Source organism: Martes martes (assembly GCF_963455335.1).
Source record: "Martes martes genome assembly, chromosome: 14".
Lineage (NCBI taxonomy): Eukaryota > Metazoa > Chordata > Mammalia > Carnivora > Mustelidae > Martes > Martes martes.
Window position 1 is genome coordinate 75,025,048 of NC_137902.1, and position 19,459 is coordinate 75,044,506.

Below are 19,459 nucleotides of genomic sequence, written 5' to 3' on the forward strand. Positions count from 1 at the left end.
CTGGGCTTGATCCCAGGACCCTGAGATCATGACCTGAGCTGAAGGCAGAGGCTTAACCCATTGAGCCACCCAGGTGTCCCATCCAACTGTATTAATTTTTGTCTGTTTTTCCTCTCAGTCCTATCAGTTTTTACCTCTTACATTTTGAAGCTGCTTTGTTAGTTACATGTACATTTAATTTTATCTTGGAAAATTGACCATTTGTCATTAAGATAATGTGAATGTGCCTATTTATCTTCAATAGTATTTCCTAATATATAGTCTGTTTTGTCTGATATTAATGCAGCTACTCCAGCTTCCTTTGGATTATTGTTTGTGTTATATTTCTTTATCCTTTTTCTTTTAACTTACGTATTTTTATAATTGAAGTGAGTTTCTTGTAGGCAGTATATAATTGGTCCTGTTTTTAAGCCAATCTGATGATCTATCTGGTCTGATTAGAACACTCGTATTTAAAAATTGGTTATTGATATGGTAGATTAAAATCTTCCATTTTGCTAGCTATTTTTCTATTCTATTTTTTTTCTTTTGAATTTGTATTCTGTTATTCCATTTTATCATTGCTGTTGTCTTATTTTATTTGATTTTATTCTAAGATTTTATTTATTTGACAGAGAGTGCACACACATAGGCATGGGGAGCAGCAGGCAGAGGGAGAGGGAGAAGCAAGCTCCCTGATGAGCAGAGAGCCCAATGTGGGGCTTGATTCCAGAACCCTGGGGTCATGACCTAAACCTGAGCTGAAGGCAGATGCTTAACCACCTGAGCCACCTAGGCATTCCTTGACTTATTATTTATACCTCCCTTTTTTACTTTTAAAATAGTTAGTGAAAGACTTATAATAGCCATTTTTAATTAATCAGAGCCTCCCTTCAAATATTAAACCACATGATGTTATAGTATAACCACCTTATAGCAGTATATTCCCAATTCTTCTTTCCTGTCCTTTGTGTTCTTGCACCATACATTTTACGTTAACATGCAGTATATACACATGATACAGTACTACTATTTATGCTTTAGACAGTCAATTATCTTTAGAATAAGGATTGGCAACCTGAAGCCCATGGGTGAAATTCAGCTCCCTATCTGCTTTTACAAATTAAGTTTCCTGGGAACACAGCCTCATGCTTTCTTCTGTGTATTGTCTGGGGCTACCTTCACAATACAGTGTTTACTGTCTAGTTCATTACAGAAAAAGATTTCTAATCGTTGCTTTAGAACACTTAAAAATTGGGACGGGAGGAATTAACTTAAATTTTCCTTTTTTATTCTATTTCTATTACTCTTCATTTTTATGTGTAGATTCAAGTTTCATTGGCACCATATTCCTTTAATATTTCTTGCAGAGTAGCTCTGCTGATAAAGCATTCCTTAAATTTTTGTTTCTCTGGGAAGGCATTATTTCTTCTTCTTTTTTTTTTTTTTTAAGATTTTATTTATGTATTTGACAGAGAGTGAGAGTACAAGCGAGGGGAAGGACAGAGGGAGAGGCAGAAGCAGGCTTCCCGCTGAGCAGGGAGCTGTGCATGGAGCTTAATCCCAGGACCCCAAGATCATGACTTGAGCCAAAGGCAAATGCTTAACGGACTGAGCCACCAAGGCGCCTGTTTCTTCATTTTTTAAGATGTTTTCAATAAATAATTCTTGGTTGAAGTTATTGTGTGTGTGGGGGGGGGTATTTGTTTTTGCTTTTTAGTTTTGAAATTTTTTTAACTTTTAATAAAGTATTGTCGACATTATATTAGTTTTAGGTGTAAGTCAGAGTGACCTAACTACTATATAACATGAAATGCTCATCACTGTAAGTAAATTACAGTATTTTTGAGTATATTTCTTAGGCTGTACTTTTCATCCTCATGACTTATTTATGTTACAGTTGAGAAGTTTGTACTTCTTAATCTGCTTCCCTAATCTCTCCCATTTCCCCTCCCCTGTACTCTTTGCAACCACCAGTTAGTTCTGTGTTTATGGGTCTGTTTCTCTCTCTTTTGTTGTTATGAGTCTGTTTCTCTTTTGCTGCTGTTTGCTCATTTGTTTTATTTTTCAGATTCTAAATGTAAGTGAAATATAAATGAAATTATATAGATTTGTCTTTGTGTCGTTTCACTTAACATAGTACCCTCTAGGTTCATCCATGTCACAAATGGCAAGCTCCAGTTCTTTTTCATGGCTGAATAATATTCCATTTAGCCTTATCCATTTTTATCCATTAATCTATATCTTTATCCATTAATCTATCAGTGGACACTATTGCTGCTCCCATATCTGGGCTATTATAAATAAATACAGGGGTGCATATATCTTTGAATTAGTATTTTTGTTTTCTTTGTATGAATACCCAGTAGTAGATTTACTGGGTCATATTAATATATTAATTTAATATATGTTAATATTGTGTTAGTATATTAATTTTGGGGGGACCCTCCGTACTGTTTATTGTGGTGGGAGCATCATTCTGCACACTTTTTAATTGGGTTATTTGGGGTTTGTTGTTTTATGTTTGTGTGAATGCTTTATATATTTTGGATATTAACCCCTTCCCAGACATGTCATTGGAGGTATTTTCTCCCATTCATTAGATTTCCTTTTCATCTTGTTGATGGTTTCATTCATTGTGCAGAAGCTTTTCAGTTTGATATATTCCTGTTTATTTTTGCCTTTGTTTCTCTTGTATGAGGAGACTGATTCAGAAAAGTTTTACAGAGGTTGATATCCAAGAGATTACTACCTGTATTTTCTTTTCGGAGTTTTACAGTTTCAAATTTTACATTTAGGTCTTTAATCTATTTTGAGATAATTTTTGTCTGTAGTGTAAGAAAGTGGCCCAGTTTCATGCTTATGCATGTAGCTGTCCATTTTTCCCAGCACCATTTATTGAAGAGTGTGTCTTTTCTCCATTGTATATTCTTGCCTCCATTGTCATAGATTAATTGTTGTTCTCTCTCCCTCTCTTTATGTGTGTATGTATTTTTTTTCTGGACTCACAGTTCTGTTCCATTGACCTATGTATGTATTTCTGCAACAGTATCATACTGTTTTCCTTATTGTAACTTTGTAGTATTTCTGGAAATTTAAGATTGTGATACCTCAGGCTTTGTTGTTCTTTCACAGTATTGCTTTGGCTATTTGAGGTCTTTCATGCTTCCATACAAATTTTAGGATGTTTTTGTTCCAGTTCTGTGAAAAACACTCTTGGTGTTTTGGTAGGGATTGCAGATCTGTAGACTTCAATCTATAGATTGCTTTGTGTAATATGGACATTTTAATTTTAACAATATTGCTTCTTCCAGTCTATGAGGATAGTATATCTTTCAATTTATTTGTGTCGCCTTCAATTTCTTTCATTAATGTCTTAAATTTTTAGAATACTAGTCTTTTATATTTTAAATTAAATTTATTTCTAGGTATTTTATTCTCTTTGATACAGTTGTAAACAGTATTTTAAAAATGTTTTTTTCTGCTCTTTTTTATAGGGTATAGAAACAGAACAGATTTCTATATATCGATTTTGTATCCCACAGCTTTACTGAATTCATTTATTAGGCCTAATATTTTTTTGGTGGAGTCTTTAGGTTTTTCTGTGTATTGTATGATGTCATTTGAAATACAGTTTTACTTGGACCTTATCAACTCAGATGTCTTTTATTTCTTTTTCTTGTCTGATTGCCATGGCTAAGAATGCCAGTACTGTGTTGAATAAAAGTGGTTAAGAGTGGATATCCTTGTATGTTCTTGATCTTGGGGAACAGGTTTCAGCTTTTTACCATTGAATATGACATTGATTGATTTGTGTATATTGAACCATCCTTCCATTGCTGGAATAAATCCCACTTGATCCTGGCGAATGGTTTTTTTAATGTATGTTGGATTTGGTTGGCTAATATTTTGTTGAGGATTTTTGCATCTGTCTTTCTGAGGGATATTGGTATATAATTTTCTTTTGTAGTGACTTGGGGTTTCCTGTGAGAGTAATGCTGGCTTCATAGAATAAATTAAGAAGCATTCCTTCCTCTTCTGTGTTCTGAAATAGTTTGAAAATGATAGATATTAACTCTTTAAATCCTTGGTAGAATTCACCTGCGAAGCCATCTGGTCCTAGACATTTTTTTTTTGTTGGGAGTTTTCTTATTACCAGTTCAGTTTTATTTCTAGTCATTATGTCTTTTTCCCCAGATTTTTCTTTTTTCTTTTTTAAGATGATTTTTTTTTTAAAGATTTTATTTATTTGGCAGACGGAGATCACAAGTAGGCAGAGAGGCAGGCGGAGGTGGGGGGGAAGCAGGCTCCCTGCCGAGCAGAGAGCCTGATTCGGGGCTTGATCCCAGGACCCCGAGATCACAACTGGAGCCGAAGGCAGAGGCTTTAACCCACTGAGCCACCCACGTGCCCTTCCCCAGATTTTTCTATTTCTTCATGATTCAGTCTCAGAAGAGACTGTATGTTCTAGGAATTTATCTGTTATTTTCTAGTTTTCCAATGTAATTTTTTTATCGTAATCTCTTAACAGTCCTTTGTACTTCTATGGTGTCAATTTTAACTAATCCTCTCTCATTTCTAATTTTATATGTTTGTGTCCTCTCACTTTTTTTCTTGATTAATCTGACTAAAGTTTTATCAATTTTGTTTATCTTCTTGGAGGGCCAGCTCTTAGCCTCATTGATCTTTTCTTTGTTCTTTCTTTTGTCATCTCTGTTTCATTTATTTCTTTCTGATCTCTATTATTTCCTTCTCTCTCTCTCTCTCTCTTTTTCTTTTTAGATTTATTTATTTATTTTAGAGAGAGAGACTGCGAAGGGGGAGGGAGGTGCAGAGGGACACAGAGAGAGAGCATCTGAAGTAGACTTCTTGCTGAATGCAGAGCCCAGCACAGGGCTCACTACCTGAGCTGCAGTCAAGACTCAGATGCTTAACTGACTGAACCACCCAGGCACCCCTATTATTTCTTTCTTTGTGCTAACTTTGGGTTTTGTTTTTTGTTTTTCTAGTTCCCTTTGGTGTAAGGTTAGGTCATGTATTTGAGTTATTTCTTGGTTTTGATGTAGGTCTTGAGCATTGTAATTTAGTACTGCTTTTGTTCCATCTCTAAGACTGTTGTGTTTTCATTTTCTTTTCACTTCTCTCCAGATATTTCTTGATTTTCTCTTTGATTTCTTCATTGACCCATTCATTTTTGAGTAACATGTTATTCAGGTTTAGATTTAGATTTCTACATATTTGTATTTCTTCTAGTTTTTTTTCTTGTAATCGATTTCTAGTTTTGTCCCATTGTGGTTGTTTTTCATCTCTTACTGTGTTCCCATTTCTAGATTTCCATTTGGTTCTCTCTGCTGAAATTATCCATTTGATTTTGTATGTCCTATACCTTTTGAGTTTTAACATACATTAGAGTCTTTAACATAAAGTTATAATTACTTAAAATCCTGTTAGATAGTTTCAACATCTATGTAATATTTATTTCTGATGGTTACTTTGTATCTTTGTAGTATTCTATTAGTTTCTTTCCTTTTCATATGCTTTGTAATTTTTTGTTGAAGTGTATATGTCTTGGGTCAGACTCTAAACTGGGATAACTAGATTTTATTGCTAGAAATGGCAATTCCCTGTGAGGCCTTTAGTTCATGGGTTCGAGTTTAACTAGTTAGGAGTTGGGCAGGATTTGAGAATTAATTTTCTGTTACTACTCTCAGGGCAGAATAGGCTTTGACTTTCTATAGAATTACCTTGTGTTTTAGGATACAGGTTCATTTACCAGAGCTCTGTCTGTTCGTTTGAGTTTTAAGGGTTTTCCTTGCTGTGTATCTCAGAGAGGGTCTCTTTACATGCTTTTATTTATCTCTTGTCTTTCTGTCAGCAATATTCTGTTGGTACTTCTGTTATTCCAAGCTTGTTAGCTTGGTGGTGAGAAGTTATGGGCAGAATATGTTCTCTTACTCCAATATGGCCTCAGTGTTAAGTCAGCCCTGTGTCCTTGGGTCATGGGGATGTGGCCTTCTTGATGCTCTTGGCTCCCACCACCCATCCAGCTGTAGTTGTCGACTCAGTGCATAATCCTCCTCTTCCCCAGGAATAGAGTAAGTGCCCAGTGGGGTTCACAGAGAAAAAGCCTGTAAATGGGCATCTGGGTAGCATGGTCAGTTGAGCATCCTACTCTAGGTTTTGGCTCAGGTCTTAATCTCAGGGTCATGACATTGGGCCCTGCAGGGAGCTCTGCTCAGTGTAGAATGTGCTTGAGATTCATTCTCCCCCTGCCCCTCCTCTCCTCTCTAAAATAAATCAGTAAACCTTTAAAAAAAAAAAAAAAAAAAAGGAAAGAAAAAAAACACTTGTAAAAAGGTGCAAGTCTCCTCCATGTCTGTGGTCCGAAGGGGTTTCTCATTGTTGTGTCAGTTCACACTCTGTTTTCATTAATTAAATTCCCCCTATTCTGGTTGAGTTCTTATCTGTGGTCCAACTCAGGTAGGCAAAAACACATTTTCTCTCTTCCTGTGGGTGTTGTGTCTTCCTAGATTTGGGGCACTTGGGTGCTTTGTAATCATGCCTCCCCTGTAAGGGAAAAAAATGATGAATTTGAAAGTAGTCTGACTCATTTTCATTGTAGGAGTAAGAGTGATTTTCTTCCTTGCTTTATGCATCCTGGAGCAGAAGCAAAGTCAGCTGTTGCCTCATAGTCATAAAGAACATTTGTCCATCACATTTCAGGCCCTACAGCTTTACTTTTTTTCCTTTTCTGACTCTAATATACATTTTACATTTTCTTTCCTTTGCTTTTTTATGTATGCTAATGTGTTCTAGTAATACCTTATTTTTAGTTGTGGAGTGTGTTGTGTTTGTGTAGTATTTAACTTTCTAGAGAATAAGAACAGTGTTTTATTCTTGTTAATATTCACGTTTCAAGGCATAGAGCGTTAATAAATTAAAATAAGCTAATTTTTACTTTTACTTTGCTTTTCTTTTTTTTAACTTCTACAAAACCTAATACAAGATAATGTATGCAATAGGCATATTGTAACACCAGTTCTCAACAGTGAACCTGGGAAGAATTTCTTTCCCTATTTCTTTCCTGTGCCACCCCAATTCTGACAACTTCAGACTGAACAGAAATGTGCTCTTCCAGGGGTCACTGTCATTTGGAGATGTGACTGTGGACTTCTCCCAGGAGGAGTGGCAGCACCTGGACCCTGCTCAGAGGACCCTGTACAGGGATGTGATGCTGGAGAACTACCACAACTTTGTCTCAGTGGGTAAGCAGTTTTCATGTCAAATTTTGTATAACATGCAGTTCATTTCTTAGATACCAAAATGTTTGGTCTTTTATAGTTTATGTGGTTGAGACTTTTGCTTCAGGATCTGCGGTTGTTAATCTCTTTTGAGCACAGGGAAGAATTTTTGTATGCTCACATCCCATGAATGTTTAAATCAGTCTCATCAAGGTGCAGCTTCAGAAAGTCTGCCTTCTCTCTCCTGTAAAGTTGCTATTAAAAAAAATATATATATATGATTGCTATAGCCCATGTCCAAATTCTGTGTCATTTTTCCTTTTTTTTTTCTTAAAAGATTTTATTTATTTATTTGACAGACAGAAATCACAAATAGGCAGAGAGGCAGGCGGCGGTGTGGCAGGGGGGAAGCAGGCTCCCTCCTGAGCAGAGAGCCCAATGTGGGGCTCGATCTCAGGACCCTGAGATCATGACCTGAGCCGAAGGCAGAGGCATTAACCCACTGAGCCACCCAAGCGCCCCTGTCATTTTTCCTTTTACAGGGTATCCCATTAAAAAGCCAGCAGTGATCTTCAAGTTGGAAGAAGGAAAGGAGCCATGGATATTAGAGGAAGAATTTCTATACCAGAACTACCCAGGTGAGTTAGTGAGTACCAGAAAGGTTAGTGAGGAAGCGAGGGGAAATTATAATCTAGGCGGTCAGTTTAGGAATTAGACATTATTTAAAATGTTTTCTAAGAATCTCTTCCTAGTGGCGCCTACTTTAGAAGTAGAGAAATGTAAAATATGTATTTTATATATTATATATACATATACATATATGTGTGTGTATATATATATGCGCTAAAATTGGAAGAGAAAAGGGTAATGCTACAGAGGAATGTAAACTGGTTTTCTGATTATTCAAAGCTAGGGTCCAAGGATATCATTTATGCAGATAAGCAAGTAATACTGGCTTTGTTGTGTTTAATAACACAAAGGTAAAACTAAGAAAAGTAAGAAAATCTACTAAAATTTGGTTCTTGAGGAGAAGGGAGGAAACACTTTCAGTGTTACATATTGTATTGTAGTACTTGATACTATTTTTTAAAATTACCTATAAATTAATAGGTTTACAAATTCATATTTATCAGATTAATGTAACAAAATTACAGCCTTAATTTTACAATTGTACTTCTGTTGGTACCTTAAGAAAATGGGGAAAAGACCTATTTTAGTGCTTAAAAACATTTGCAAACAAGTGGAAGTATATGATGCTAAAAGGAAACCCTTGGTAAATCCTAGGAAGTAGGAAATAAAATATTCCCTAGTTATAGTCTGATAAAACTAGAGGTTGGTTAAAAAAAAAAAAAATTAAACATACATGACAAACTTGTTCTTTTATTTTTTTTTATTTTTGAGTATTTTTTTCCTTTGTAAATTTCTAATAGTTTTCATGTTCTTGCTTTATGTCAATATCAGTAAGAACTATATTCCCGCATATTTTTATTTTTTCCCATTCCTAATTGTAGTTGTTGAGAGTTCTTTTGTTGTTGATGGTGGTGTTTTTGTGTTTTTGTTTGCCTAGAACATCTATTTTTTTCAGTAGCGTGACAAAATAAATCTGTGCTCCTCCTGTTTATTCCATGAAATTTAAATTAACGTACCTTTTATTGACGACTGTATTCTGACCTTATTTGGCTGCTCCAGTTTTATTTTTAGGTTGCTTATACTCATGCTAAACATCATTTGATCCACTTGCATTAAATGTCACTTAGGCATCCTGTGTGCTTTCCCATAACACACCTTTCTTCGTTGTGTGCTTTCCTTGACTAGATACTAAATGCATTAATAAATGAAAATTACTTAGAACATTGTTTAGTATATAAGTAAAACTCTATTTTTACTGTTATTATATTGAATGTTGTTATAGTAAAAGTTAAGTGTACCAAAAAAAAAAAAAAAGTTAAGTGTACCTGATTTCAAGAAGGAAGAGAATTTTGAATGTTTGAGCCAGTGTAATTAATGTCTTCTTTCTCAATGCTCAGCATGTAGTGGGTCTTTCAGAAGAAACACAAGTAAATGATCTGTTACCTGATAATACCTTTTTTCACACCTGGGTATGATCTAACAAAGAGAAAGACAATTGTGTTATTCTTTCTTTCTTTGGTATATAATCTGAAATAGACATTTAATAAACATGATCAAGGAAAGGAAAAATTTCATATTCTGAAAACATTGTGAAGGATCTCTGATTACTTACATGAACCTATAGTTCCTGATTCATCAGGTATAAAATGGCATAGTGTCTAAAGATTTGTGTTTGAAAAATCTTTCCAGGTAATGCTGATACACATAGCTGGTTGAAGTTTATTGATTTCAATTACTCAGATTTTTTAAAAAATCAGACTTAACAACACCTGTTATGAGCAGTGGTTATAAAGTGTGGTCTGCAGACCTACCGCGTGTTTTTGTAAATAAAATGATTTTGCAACACAACCATACTCCTTCGTTTACATATGGGCTTTCGCCAATTTCATGCTCTAATAGCAGAGTTTGGTATTGTGATAGACGGGTATGGCCTGCAAGACCTAGAAGGTATACTGTTTTGCCTTTTAAGGAAAAGTTTGCCATCCTTTGGATTGAAGAATGAGAATAAAATTGCATGAAACACTTTAAATTCAGCATTTAATTAAGGAAAAATTGTCATTCTCTCAACTCTAAGAAGCCATAGATTGTAACTAGATCATTATGTGATTAAACCACTAAGTAAAAAATATCGTGCTCATTATAGTGTGACCTGCTGAGCACAGATCTGTGATCAATTATAAGAGGCATTTTAGAAAGTTAAATATGTATATATTATACTGGATGATTTTAGATTTTTAGATTTTAGAACATTAAATATGTGTATATTCGAGAAATACAGTATATTACAAAGCAGTGCTATTTATGATTGTGTTAAAAAGAGCTCATCTACATTGGAACTACTCTTAGATATAGAACAAATATAAGTTTGAGAGTTTTAAAAGTATGAAGATTTGAAAAGGCATTCTTGAAGGGTTGGAATAATGGTGTTATTATGTCATTTTCCTAGATAGTATATAGCCTATACCCTAGCTGTGGCTCTGAGTGAGACAACACACTTTGACTTTATAGTCAAGAATGAGTAATTTAATGAGACAAATAACTGACTAAACTGGCACAGAAGATGTTGATTGAGGAGTCGTAGGATGGCAGCTTGAAGATCTGATGTGGATTTAGTTGGTGTAAATTTTGTTTGCTAGAATGATGACTTCTAACAGTCGTCACGTGGTACTTGGGTCAGGCCAGTGGTTTTTTAGATTGAGATAGACTTTGTTGGGTAGTAAATGTGGACAATATTTTTAAAATGGTAAATCAATATAAATGTTACTCATTTCCTGAGATTTGTTTGGAAACATATGATCCTTAAGTTTTGATAATAAACAGAAACCTGAAATGTGCAAATGTGAGATGTGAAAGATAAAGGAAAATTAAATATTAGTATTTTGGCATAGGTAATGCTATTTTAAGGAAAAATAAGTGAACATAGTTTCACCTGTTGAGTGGCTATAGTAGAGCAATATGAATGTATCAGAGCCAAAATAGGGAGATACATTGAATCTATGTTGGCACAAGATTACTCATTTTGTCATTATTTTGTGTTTCATTTTGGGTCATTGGCATTCCTATTGGGAGGGGAATTTGAGTACAGTCTGATGACTCTCTCCTTGAACATAAGGCCTTTGGTGCTTTCAGAAATTTATCTTGCTATTGTGTGGGAGGGAAATTTAACTGGAAGCATGAGAACTTGTTTGGATATTACTAAAACAATACAGATTGGAGCATATTAGACCTATTCTGTCTCCTTAATGTCACATTTTTTTCCATGAACATATTTGCCTACTCATTTTTCTTGTTATTTCAATTACTTTTCATTAGCTCAGTTGGACTCATCTTATTTCCTGTGATTTTTGTTCAACCTGGATCTGTCACTCCTGTAGAATCTTCCATCCTTTCTTCACTGCTTCTTGAATTTAAATCTTCATTTTTGTCCATTTTGAATGTCTTACTTATAAAAGTGCTGAATAATTATATGTCTGCATGTTAATAGCTTTTCTTCCTTTTTCCACATATGTTTTCTCAAACTAGGTGGGGAAAGAGGCACTTTGATCCTGAGATACTACTGAAACCAAAGTCAAATATATAAAAGCACATTTGTATGTTAATCTAGTTTCATTAGAACTATAAAATTCTTACGGTTTGTTCAATATTTTCATTTCTAGAAGACAGCAGAGCTTATTACTTAGCAGAGAGAATCCAGAAAAACCAAGACAAATACTTGCCACAAGTTTTATTCAACAACAAAAAAGTGACCTCAGAGAAAGTTTATGCTTTAAGGAAATCATCTAATATAAGTACAGATTTTATTCCTTCAAGAAAAATGCCCTGTAAACATGACTTACATGGAATGAATTTGAAAAATATTTTAGTATCAATTGGTAGTAATAGATATTCTTCAAGGAAAAAGCCTCACATGTTAAATGTATATGAGCAGTTACTTGATATTAAGCAGGAAAAACCTCATACTCAGGAAAGTTTTCATGAAAATAATCAATATGAGAAAGCCCTTGGTCATAAGAATGGTATTATTCAGCATGTAAATACTCAGTCTTCAGAGAAGACTTTAAAATATGATGGTGGAAAATCCTTAGGAAAAAAGACCACAATAATTCCACGCAGGCAAATTGACACAGGAGAGAAACTCTGTGAATATAATGGACATGGAGAAACCTGTGAGAAGTCATCTCTCTTGAAATGTCGTGGGGTATCCTTCGAAATGAAACAATGCAAAGGTAATCAAATTGAAAATAATTTCAGCAGGATGTCACATTTTACTCAAGTTCAGAAAAAAAAGAGATGTGAGGGTCTATTCAAATGTAGTGAATGTGGGAAAGCATTCAACAACAAGTCAAACCTCACAGTGCATCAGAAAACACACACGGGAGAGAAACCCCATGAATTTAATTCATGTGGGAAAACGAGTCATAAATCACCCATCACGGACCATCAGTTAGCACATATAGGGGAGAAACTTTATAAGTGTAGTGAATGTGGGAAGTCCTTTTGCAAGAAGTCATCTCTCACTCGACATAAGGAAACATACACAGGGGGGAATCCCCATGAATGCAATGATTGTGGAATAACTTTCTGCAAGAAGTCAGCCTTCACTCAACATCAGAGAACTCCTACAGGAGAAAAGCATTTCCAACGTAGTGAATGCAGTAAGACCTTCCATCGCCAGTCAGACATTAAGGTACATCAGAGAATTCACAAAGGAGAGAAACGCTTCCAATGTAATGAATGTGGCAGAACTTTCCATTGGCAGTCAGACATTAAGCTACATCAGAGAATTCACACAGGAGAGAAACCCTTTCAGTGTAGCAAATGTGGTAAAACTTTCTATCGGCAGGCAGATGTTAACGCACATCAGAGAATTCACACAGGAGAGAAACGCTTTCAATGTAATGAATGTGGTAAGACTTTTTATTGGCAATCAGATGTTCATGCACATCAAAGAACTCACACCGGAGAAAAACCCTTTCGGTGTAAGGAATGTGGTAAATCTTTCCATCGGCAGTCAGATGTTAACGTTCATCAGAGAACTCACACAGGAGAGAAACGCTTTCAATGTAAGGAATGTGGTAAAACTTTCTATCGTCAGTCAGACGTTAATGCACATCAGAGGATTCACACAGGACAGAAACCCTTTCAATGTAATGAATGTGGTAAAACTTTCTATCGTCAGTCAGACGTTAATGTGCATCAGAGAACTCACACGGGAGAGAAACGCTTTCGATGTAATGAATGTGGTAAAACTTTCTATCGGCAGTCAGAAGTTAATGTTCATCAGAGAACTCACACAGGAGAGAAGCCCTTTCAATGTAATGAGTGTGGTAAAACTTTTTATCGGCAGTCAGACGTTAACGCACATCAGAGAATTCACACAGGAGAGAAACCTTATAAATGTAATGAATGTGGGAAATCCTTTTATGAGAAATCATCCCTCACTCGACATGAGAGAACTCACACAGGGGAAAAGCCCTATGAATGTAATGAATGTAGGAGAACCTTCTGCCAGAAGTCAGCCCTCACTCAACATCAGAGAACTCACACAGGAGATAGACCCTTTCAATGTAATGTATGTGGTAAAACTTACCGTCATCTGTCAGCCATTAATGTACATCAGAGAACTCACACAGGAGAGAAGCCCTTTCAGTGTCATGAATGTGAGAAATCTTTTCTTACAAAGTCGACTCTTATTAATCATCAGAGAACTCACACAGGGGAAAAACCCTTTGAATGTAATGAGTGTGGGAAGAGTTTTCGTCATAAGTCTACCCTCACTACCCATCTGAGAATTCACTCAGGAGAGAAACCTTATAAATGCTGTGAATGTGGAAAAACTTTCGGCCGGAAATCAGCCCTTACTAACCATCAAGGAATTCACCTAGGGTAGAAACTCTGTAGCAGAAACTTGCTGGGTTTTTTCTCATACCCATTTTTCTTTCTGGTTACATACTAGTCAAGATTTTCTGGCTTTCCGTTCATGAGGCCATGTGACCTCTGGCATAAATTCCAAGCCTGTAAGGGACCTCGTTTGAAAATTTTCCTACTTCCATTTTTCTTTTCCTAATCAAAGGGTATGGGGATCATCCTCAGGGTACTTGGGAGCTAGTCATTAGAGATTATAGATTCACAGGTTTGAAGAAACCAGGGTCCCGGCCAGAGTTCTGTCTTCTCTAACATCCCTTGTAAGTCTTTTCATGAACCAGAAATAAATTTCAGATTTGTTCAGACAGTACACGTTTAAGGCTTTTTGTTGTCATAGTATATCCTAGCCATCCCTTATTTCATATACCCTGTGAATCTAATGAAGGCATGAGAAACACTGTATGTCAGAGAATTCATTAGGGGGGAAACTGCTCTCAGTATTCTGCATTTTAATAAACTTTGATGAACAAGTCAAGCATTTTGTAAGTCAGAAATTTACGAATTGAGACACCCTAAACTGAAATGAATGTAGGAGAATTTTCACAATCTGCTTCTGATTGACCATCATATAATTGAGAGTAGAGTAGAAGCTAATAACTTGAGAAACACTTCAAAATTTATCAGAGAATGCATAACAAAGGAAAATTGTCAGTTTAGGAAGTGAGGAAAACATCCTCGTCCAGAAATAATCTTGTTCCAGAAGCGATGTTTTGGATGCAATACTAAATACCTTGTTAATAATCTAACATGGGATGTTTATTTGACCACAGTGGTCAACAAAGAATATGTGGCTTTGAGACACAAGTGAGTTGAGACATCAAAGTAACAACACTAAGTGTATATGTGAATAAAATAGCAGTACTTTGTAAACATCAGCACTAAGTGTATATATAAATAAAGTAATAGCACTAAGTATATATGTGAACAATATATGTAAACAAAGTAACAGCCATAAGTGTCTATGTGAATAAAGTAACAGTACTATGTGTTTAGGTGAATAATAAGCCTCTGAGCTTTATCAGGCTTAAACATATGAGTGTGCCCCTTAACGTCTACATTCTGTATGCTTGATTTTTGTTTTAGGTTCCAAAACAGTTATAGTAGGAACAATGCACTCTTATCTAAATAATTTTTGTGACATACACTATGTTTTCTGACATTAACTGGTATTGTCCCATCAGATACTTATACCACAATATGTACTTTTTAAAGAAACGTTGAATGCGTGAAATACTACATGTCATGTATGTTTTCTGCTTTCTGGTGGCACGTGTAAATCAGTACAGGCATTAACAAACCGTTCTTTTAGTAAATAACCCAAATAATGACTGATAAAATCAAGATTTATTTGATGTATACAGTGATTCAGTACACATTTAAAATACACACCTGAATCAGTTCTCAACATTGGTCTTGAACATTAGGTACTTCTTATACTGTACAGATTGAAAGCAGTGCCCACTGAAGAAATTTTCCCCACTTTATATTTGTGTTATGTCCAGAGAATACTTACATAAGTTTTAAGAGTGAAGTTCAAATTTTATGTGAGCGAAGAACTATCTGCATTTGTATTTAATGTGGTAGAATGCCACGTAGTTCCTCCTACAGTTATACATGTTTTTTTCAGACAAGCTGTTCTGTGTGTCACTTATTATTTGAGTGACCTATGTAGTGATTTAATCTCTGCCTCAATTTCTTCATCTGCACAATGGAGATAATACTATCTACCTCACAGATACTGAACAGTTTGGGTCAGAGTTTTCTGTTATTAGAGCTAAAGGCATTTATGTTTAGAACTTGAACATTAAAAATAAAATGGTCTGTCATCCTGCAGTATGAAATGTGTTTCTGCTTCTTGAGTTGATACAAGAAGATTCTTATTAAAACTTTGTATTTTGTCAGGTTTGTCCTTAAAACATACAAAACAAATGTGTTTAAAGTAAATGGAATAATCTACTGATCTCTTTCTGTTGTTGATTAAATATGGTGTAAACTAAAACTCCCAACTTTGTTTTTTTTCCAAACGAATAGCCAGTTGATCTTTCACCTTTTGATTCATTCACCCCTATTTCACCGATTTGAAAACACATTTTTATTGTATACAGATTTATCCTTTGGTGTGGCTGTTACATTTCTAGGCCCTGTATTCCTGTCCCCATTATTCTGCTGGTGGTGCACAATCTGGATGGACCAACCATAGGACACCACCCTACTACCCCACACTGATGAGTTCACTGTTCTTCACTCTCTGCTTTTTGCTGCTGTGTATAAACTCATTGTGAATTTCAGTGGTTCTAGTAACATTTTGTCATGTCACGCTTTGTGCCTTATCCTGAGCACTATTCCTTTATTAAAACCAGCAAAATGGTTTGGGGTTATGTCCATGTTTATATATGTAGCTCTGGCTATTTTTTAGTATCTTATATTCCGTTCTATTAAAATAACTTAATTCTGTTGAAAGGCCTCTTGTTTCTAATTTTTCATGATTATGAGCAATACTATTTTGGACATTGAGTATTTCATACAGAGTAGAGCTGAATCCTCAACCCACAGTGAGAAAAAGGTTTTAGTGACTGTAAATACAAACATTTGTTGATTCAATCAGTATTTATTCGTCACTTACTAAGTAGAGGGCATTGTGCAGCAGTGAATAAAACAAAAGTTCTCTTCTTGAGATTCAATTCCAGTGAGACACATCAGGGTTGTCAGAAGACAGAAACCATAGCAGTGATTTGAACAGAAACAATATGATACAGAGCATTGTTAACTTGATATACAGTTGTTAACTAGGGATCTGAAAGGGTAAAAAGGGAACACTGAGTTTCATGAAGACGGCAGGAATCTGAAAGGGAAAAATAAAAGTCAAGTGTATCACTAAAGTAGCAACTGCAGGCAGCAGCTACCAGCTCTAGACTGGTCAAATGGAGGGAACAGGGGAGGATCCCTCAGAGCTGAAGTGCAGGCCTCTGAAAGGAACCTGACCCACTGGTGTGGGTGTCCGAGCCCAGAGCAGGGGCCCCACGGGATTAGGGCCCATACTGGCTGAGGAGAGAGTGCTGGTTGCTTGGCACTGGTTTCTCTGATGGGGCATGATGGCGCCAGTATCCACGTGTTACCAAAATCACAAACTGAATTGAGCTGCTGCTCTCAGAAGACCCTGTGCCTGACTGGCATGACACAGTATTGCTAAGGTGCTGACGGCTCAGGATGCTGATGGGAAGCCCACAGGAAACAAACGGGAAGAAGCATGTCCCTTTGCCCTCCTCCATCCTTGCAGTCCTCAAGTGAGTACTGTTGGCCAGCATGACAGCTGGTAAAGCCTAAGTGTGGTTACAGTAGAAAAAGGGGGCGGGCCCAACCTAGTCAAGTGATTGAAGTTAACATGAATAATAACTGACGTTTGGTGTGACTCAGTAGTAGTGAATTTGTGTGCTATCTAATAGGAGACCATGAGAATACAGCCAAAAGTGTCTAACCTGAGTCTAAGCAGGAGGGACCAGCAAACAAACTCACAGTGAGGTGCACCTTTTAAAATAAGTGGCTTGTAATCTCCAAACATGTCAAGTTCATGCAAGTCAAGAAAACTGAGAAAGTGTTCCAGGTTGAAGATTGAAGAGAGATGAAATCACAACGTGTGATCCTGGATTAAATCATTTGGCTGTAAAGGAAATGATTTGGAGAACGGGTGAAAAGTGAATGGGGTCTGAGGATTAGGTGGTGGGTGGTAGTGCTAGTATCCTGATTTTGATGTTTGAAATGTGTTATATATGCTTGTTACTAAAGTATTTGGAACATCGACAACGTGCTCTCAGTAATTTAGAGAATAAAAGGTTATTTGCAGTATCGTTGCAAACTTTTCCTAAGTTTAAGATTATTTTCAAAGAAAATATAGTTTGTGCTTGATAGATAAATCACCTAATCTTTGTTTCTTTAACTTCATTAATAATGTTAAGCTATAAATTAAAATTGGTTAATTTTAGGCTTGGTTAAAAATTAAACTGGTTCTAAGAATCTTCTCTAGAGGAAGCTCACGTATCCCGAGCAGAAGAGCCTGGACTCTGGGCTGATTACTGTATACTTAGAACTCATATCTCTTCCATGCGTTATTCCTCACACATGGGTCTTTGGGTCACTTTTTTAAAAAAGTAAAGGAGGGGCACCTGGGTGGTTTGGTGGGTTAAAGCCACTGCCTTCGGCTCAGGTCATGATTCCAGGGTCCTGGGATTGAGCCCCCACATTGGGCTCTCTGCTCAGCGGGGAGCCTGCTTCCTCCTCTCTCTCTCTCTCTCTGCCTGCCTCTCTGCCTACTTGTGATCTCTGTCAAATAAATAAAATCTTAAAAAAAGAAAAAAGTGGGGCGCCTGGGTGGCTCAGTGGGTTAAAGCCGCTGCCTTCAGCTCGGGTCATGATCCCAGCGTCCTGGGATCCAGCCCCGCATCGGGCTCTCTGCTCAGCAGGGAGCCTGCTTCCTCCCTTCTCTCTCTGCCTGCCTCTCTGCCTACTTGTGATCTGTCTGTCAAATAAATAAATAAAATCTTTAAAAAATATAAAAATAAAAAAAGTAAAGGAAATTGGAGGGCATTGGTAGCTGTGGCTGGTACCCATGTTTACTCCTGAGTTGGTGGTCTCTGGGCTCAGGCATTTTGTTCCTGGGCTAGCACCAGCCCTTGTATTGGGAGGAAGAGGCATTGTGAATGTCCTGTGTGGATGAAGGGAGTGGCTGGGTTATCTAAGGCAACTGTCCCTCTCTGGGCCCCTCTGTATAGTGACTAAACGTATGTTACTGAACACTTACTTCGTGTCAGGTCTTGAGCTAGAAATAGTCAAATTTAACTCAGTGGATGAATGGCTGTAGTAATGACGATGAGAATGTGAATCAGGCAGGAGAAACCACGGTGAGCAGCTTGTGGAATGTAGGAGCTAAGGGTGGGAACCTCCTAGAATCCTTAAGGTGACCCAAAACCCTAGACCCATGTTGTATAATTGTACATCTTAGTTCATTCAGGCTGCTATGACGAAGCCCGTAGACTAGGTGGTAGACTAGGTGGTTTATAAGCAACAGATATTTATTTCTCCCACTTCTGGATGCTGGGAAATCTAAGATCATGGCACTGGCAGAATTTGTGTCTGCTGAAGGCCTACTTCCTGCTTCATAGAAGCCCCTTTTGTCCCTGTGTCCTCACAAGGCAGACATAGTAAGGGATCGCTCGGGTTTTTTGCTTCTTTTTTTAAGATTTTATTTATTTATTTGACAGCGATCACAAGTAGGCAGAGAGGCAGGAAGAGAGAGGAGGAAGCAGGCTCCCCGCTGAGCAGAGAACCCAGCGTGGGGCTCAATCCCAGGACCCTGGGATCATGACCTGAGCCGAAGGCAGAGGCTTTAACCCACTGAGCTACCCAGACGCCCCTGGGGTTTCTTATATAAGGACACTAATCCCATTCGTTGAGGGTTCTACTCTCATGACCTAATCATCCCCCAAAGGCCCCACCTCCAAATATTAATACATTGGAATTAGTTTTGCCACATGATTTGTTTTGGAAGGAACAGCTGATATGGGACATAAACAATCTATAGTGTTATTTCTTCATTTTTATTATTTCTATTTTACAGATAATACTGGAATGGGTTCTTTTTTAAAATTACATCTATTCCTTTCTTTTCCCTTCCCAGCACAGGGACAGCA

The 19,459-nt window shown here is 36.8% G+C and overlaps 1 protein-coding gene across 1 annotated transcript in view; it reads left to right on the forward strand.

The window, feature by feature from the left end:
* LOC308354880 (uncharacterized protein) overlaps positions 1-15,774 on the forward strand; it is a 30,282-nt gene extending 14,508 nt beyond the window's left edge. Inside the window, exons 4-6 of the mRNA XM_080822688.1 lie at positions 7,118-7,244; positions 7,763-7,858; positions 11,507-15,774. Of these exons, the coding sequence (XP_080678814.1) occupies positions 7,118-7,244; positions 7,763-7,858; positions 11,507-13,740 (2,457 nt within the window). The 3' untranslated portion in view covers positions 13,741-15,774. The remainder of the gene's footprint in view (positions 1-7,117; positions 7,245-7,762; positions 7,859-11,506) is intronic.
* Positions 15,775-19,459: the final 3,685 nt, after the last annotated feature.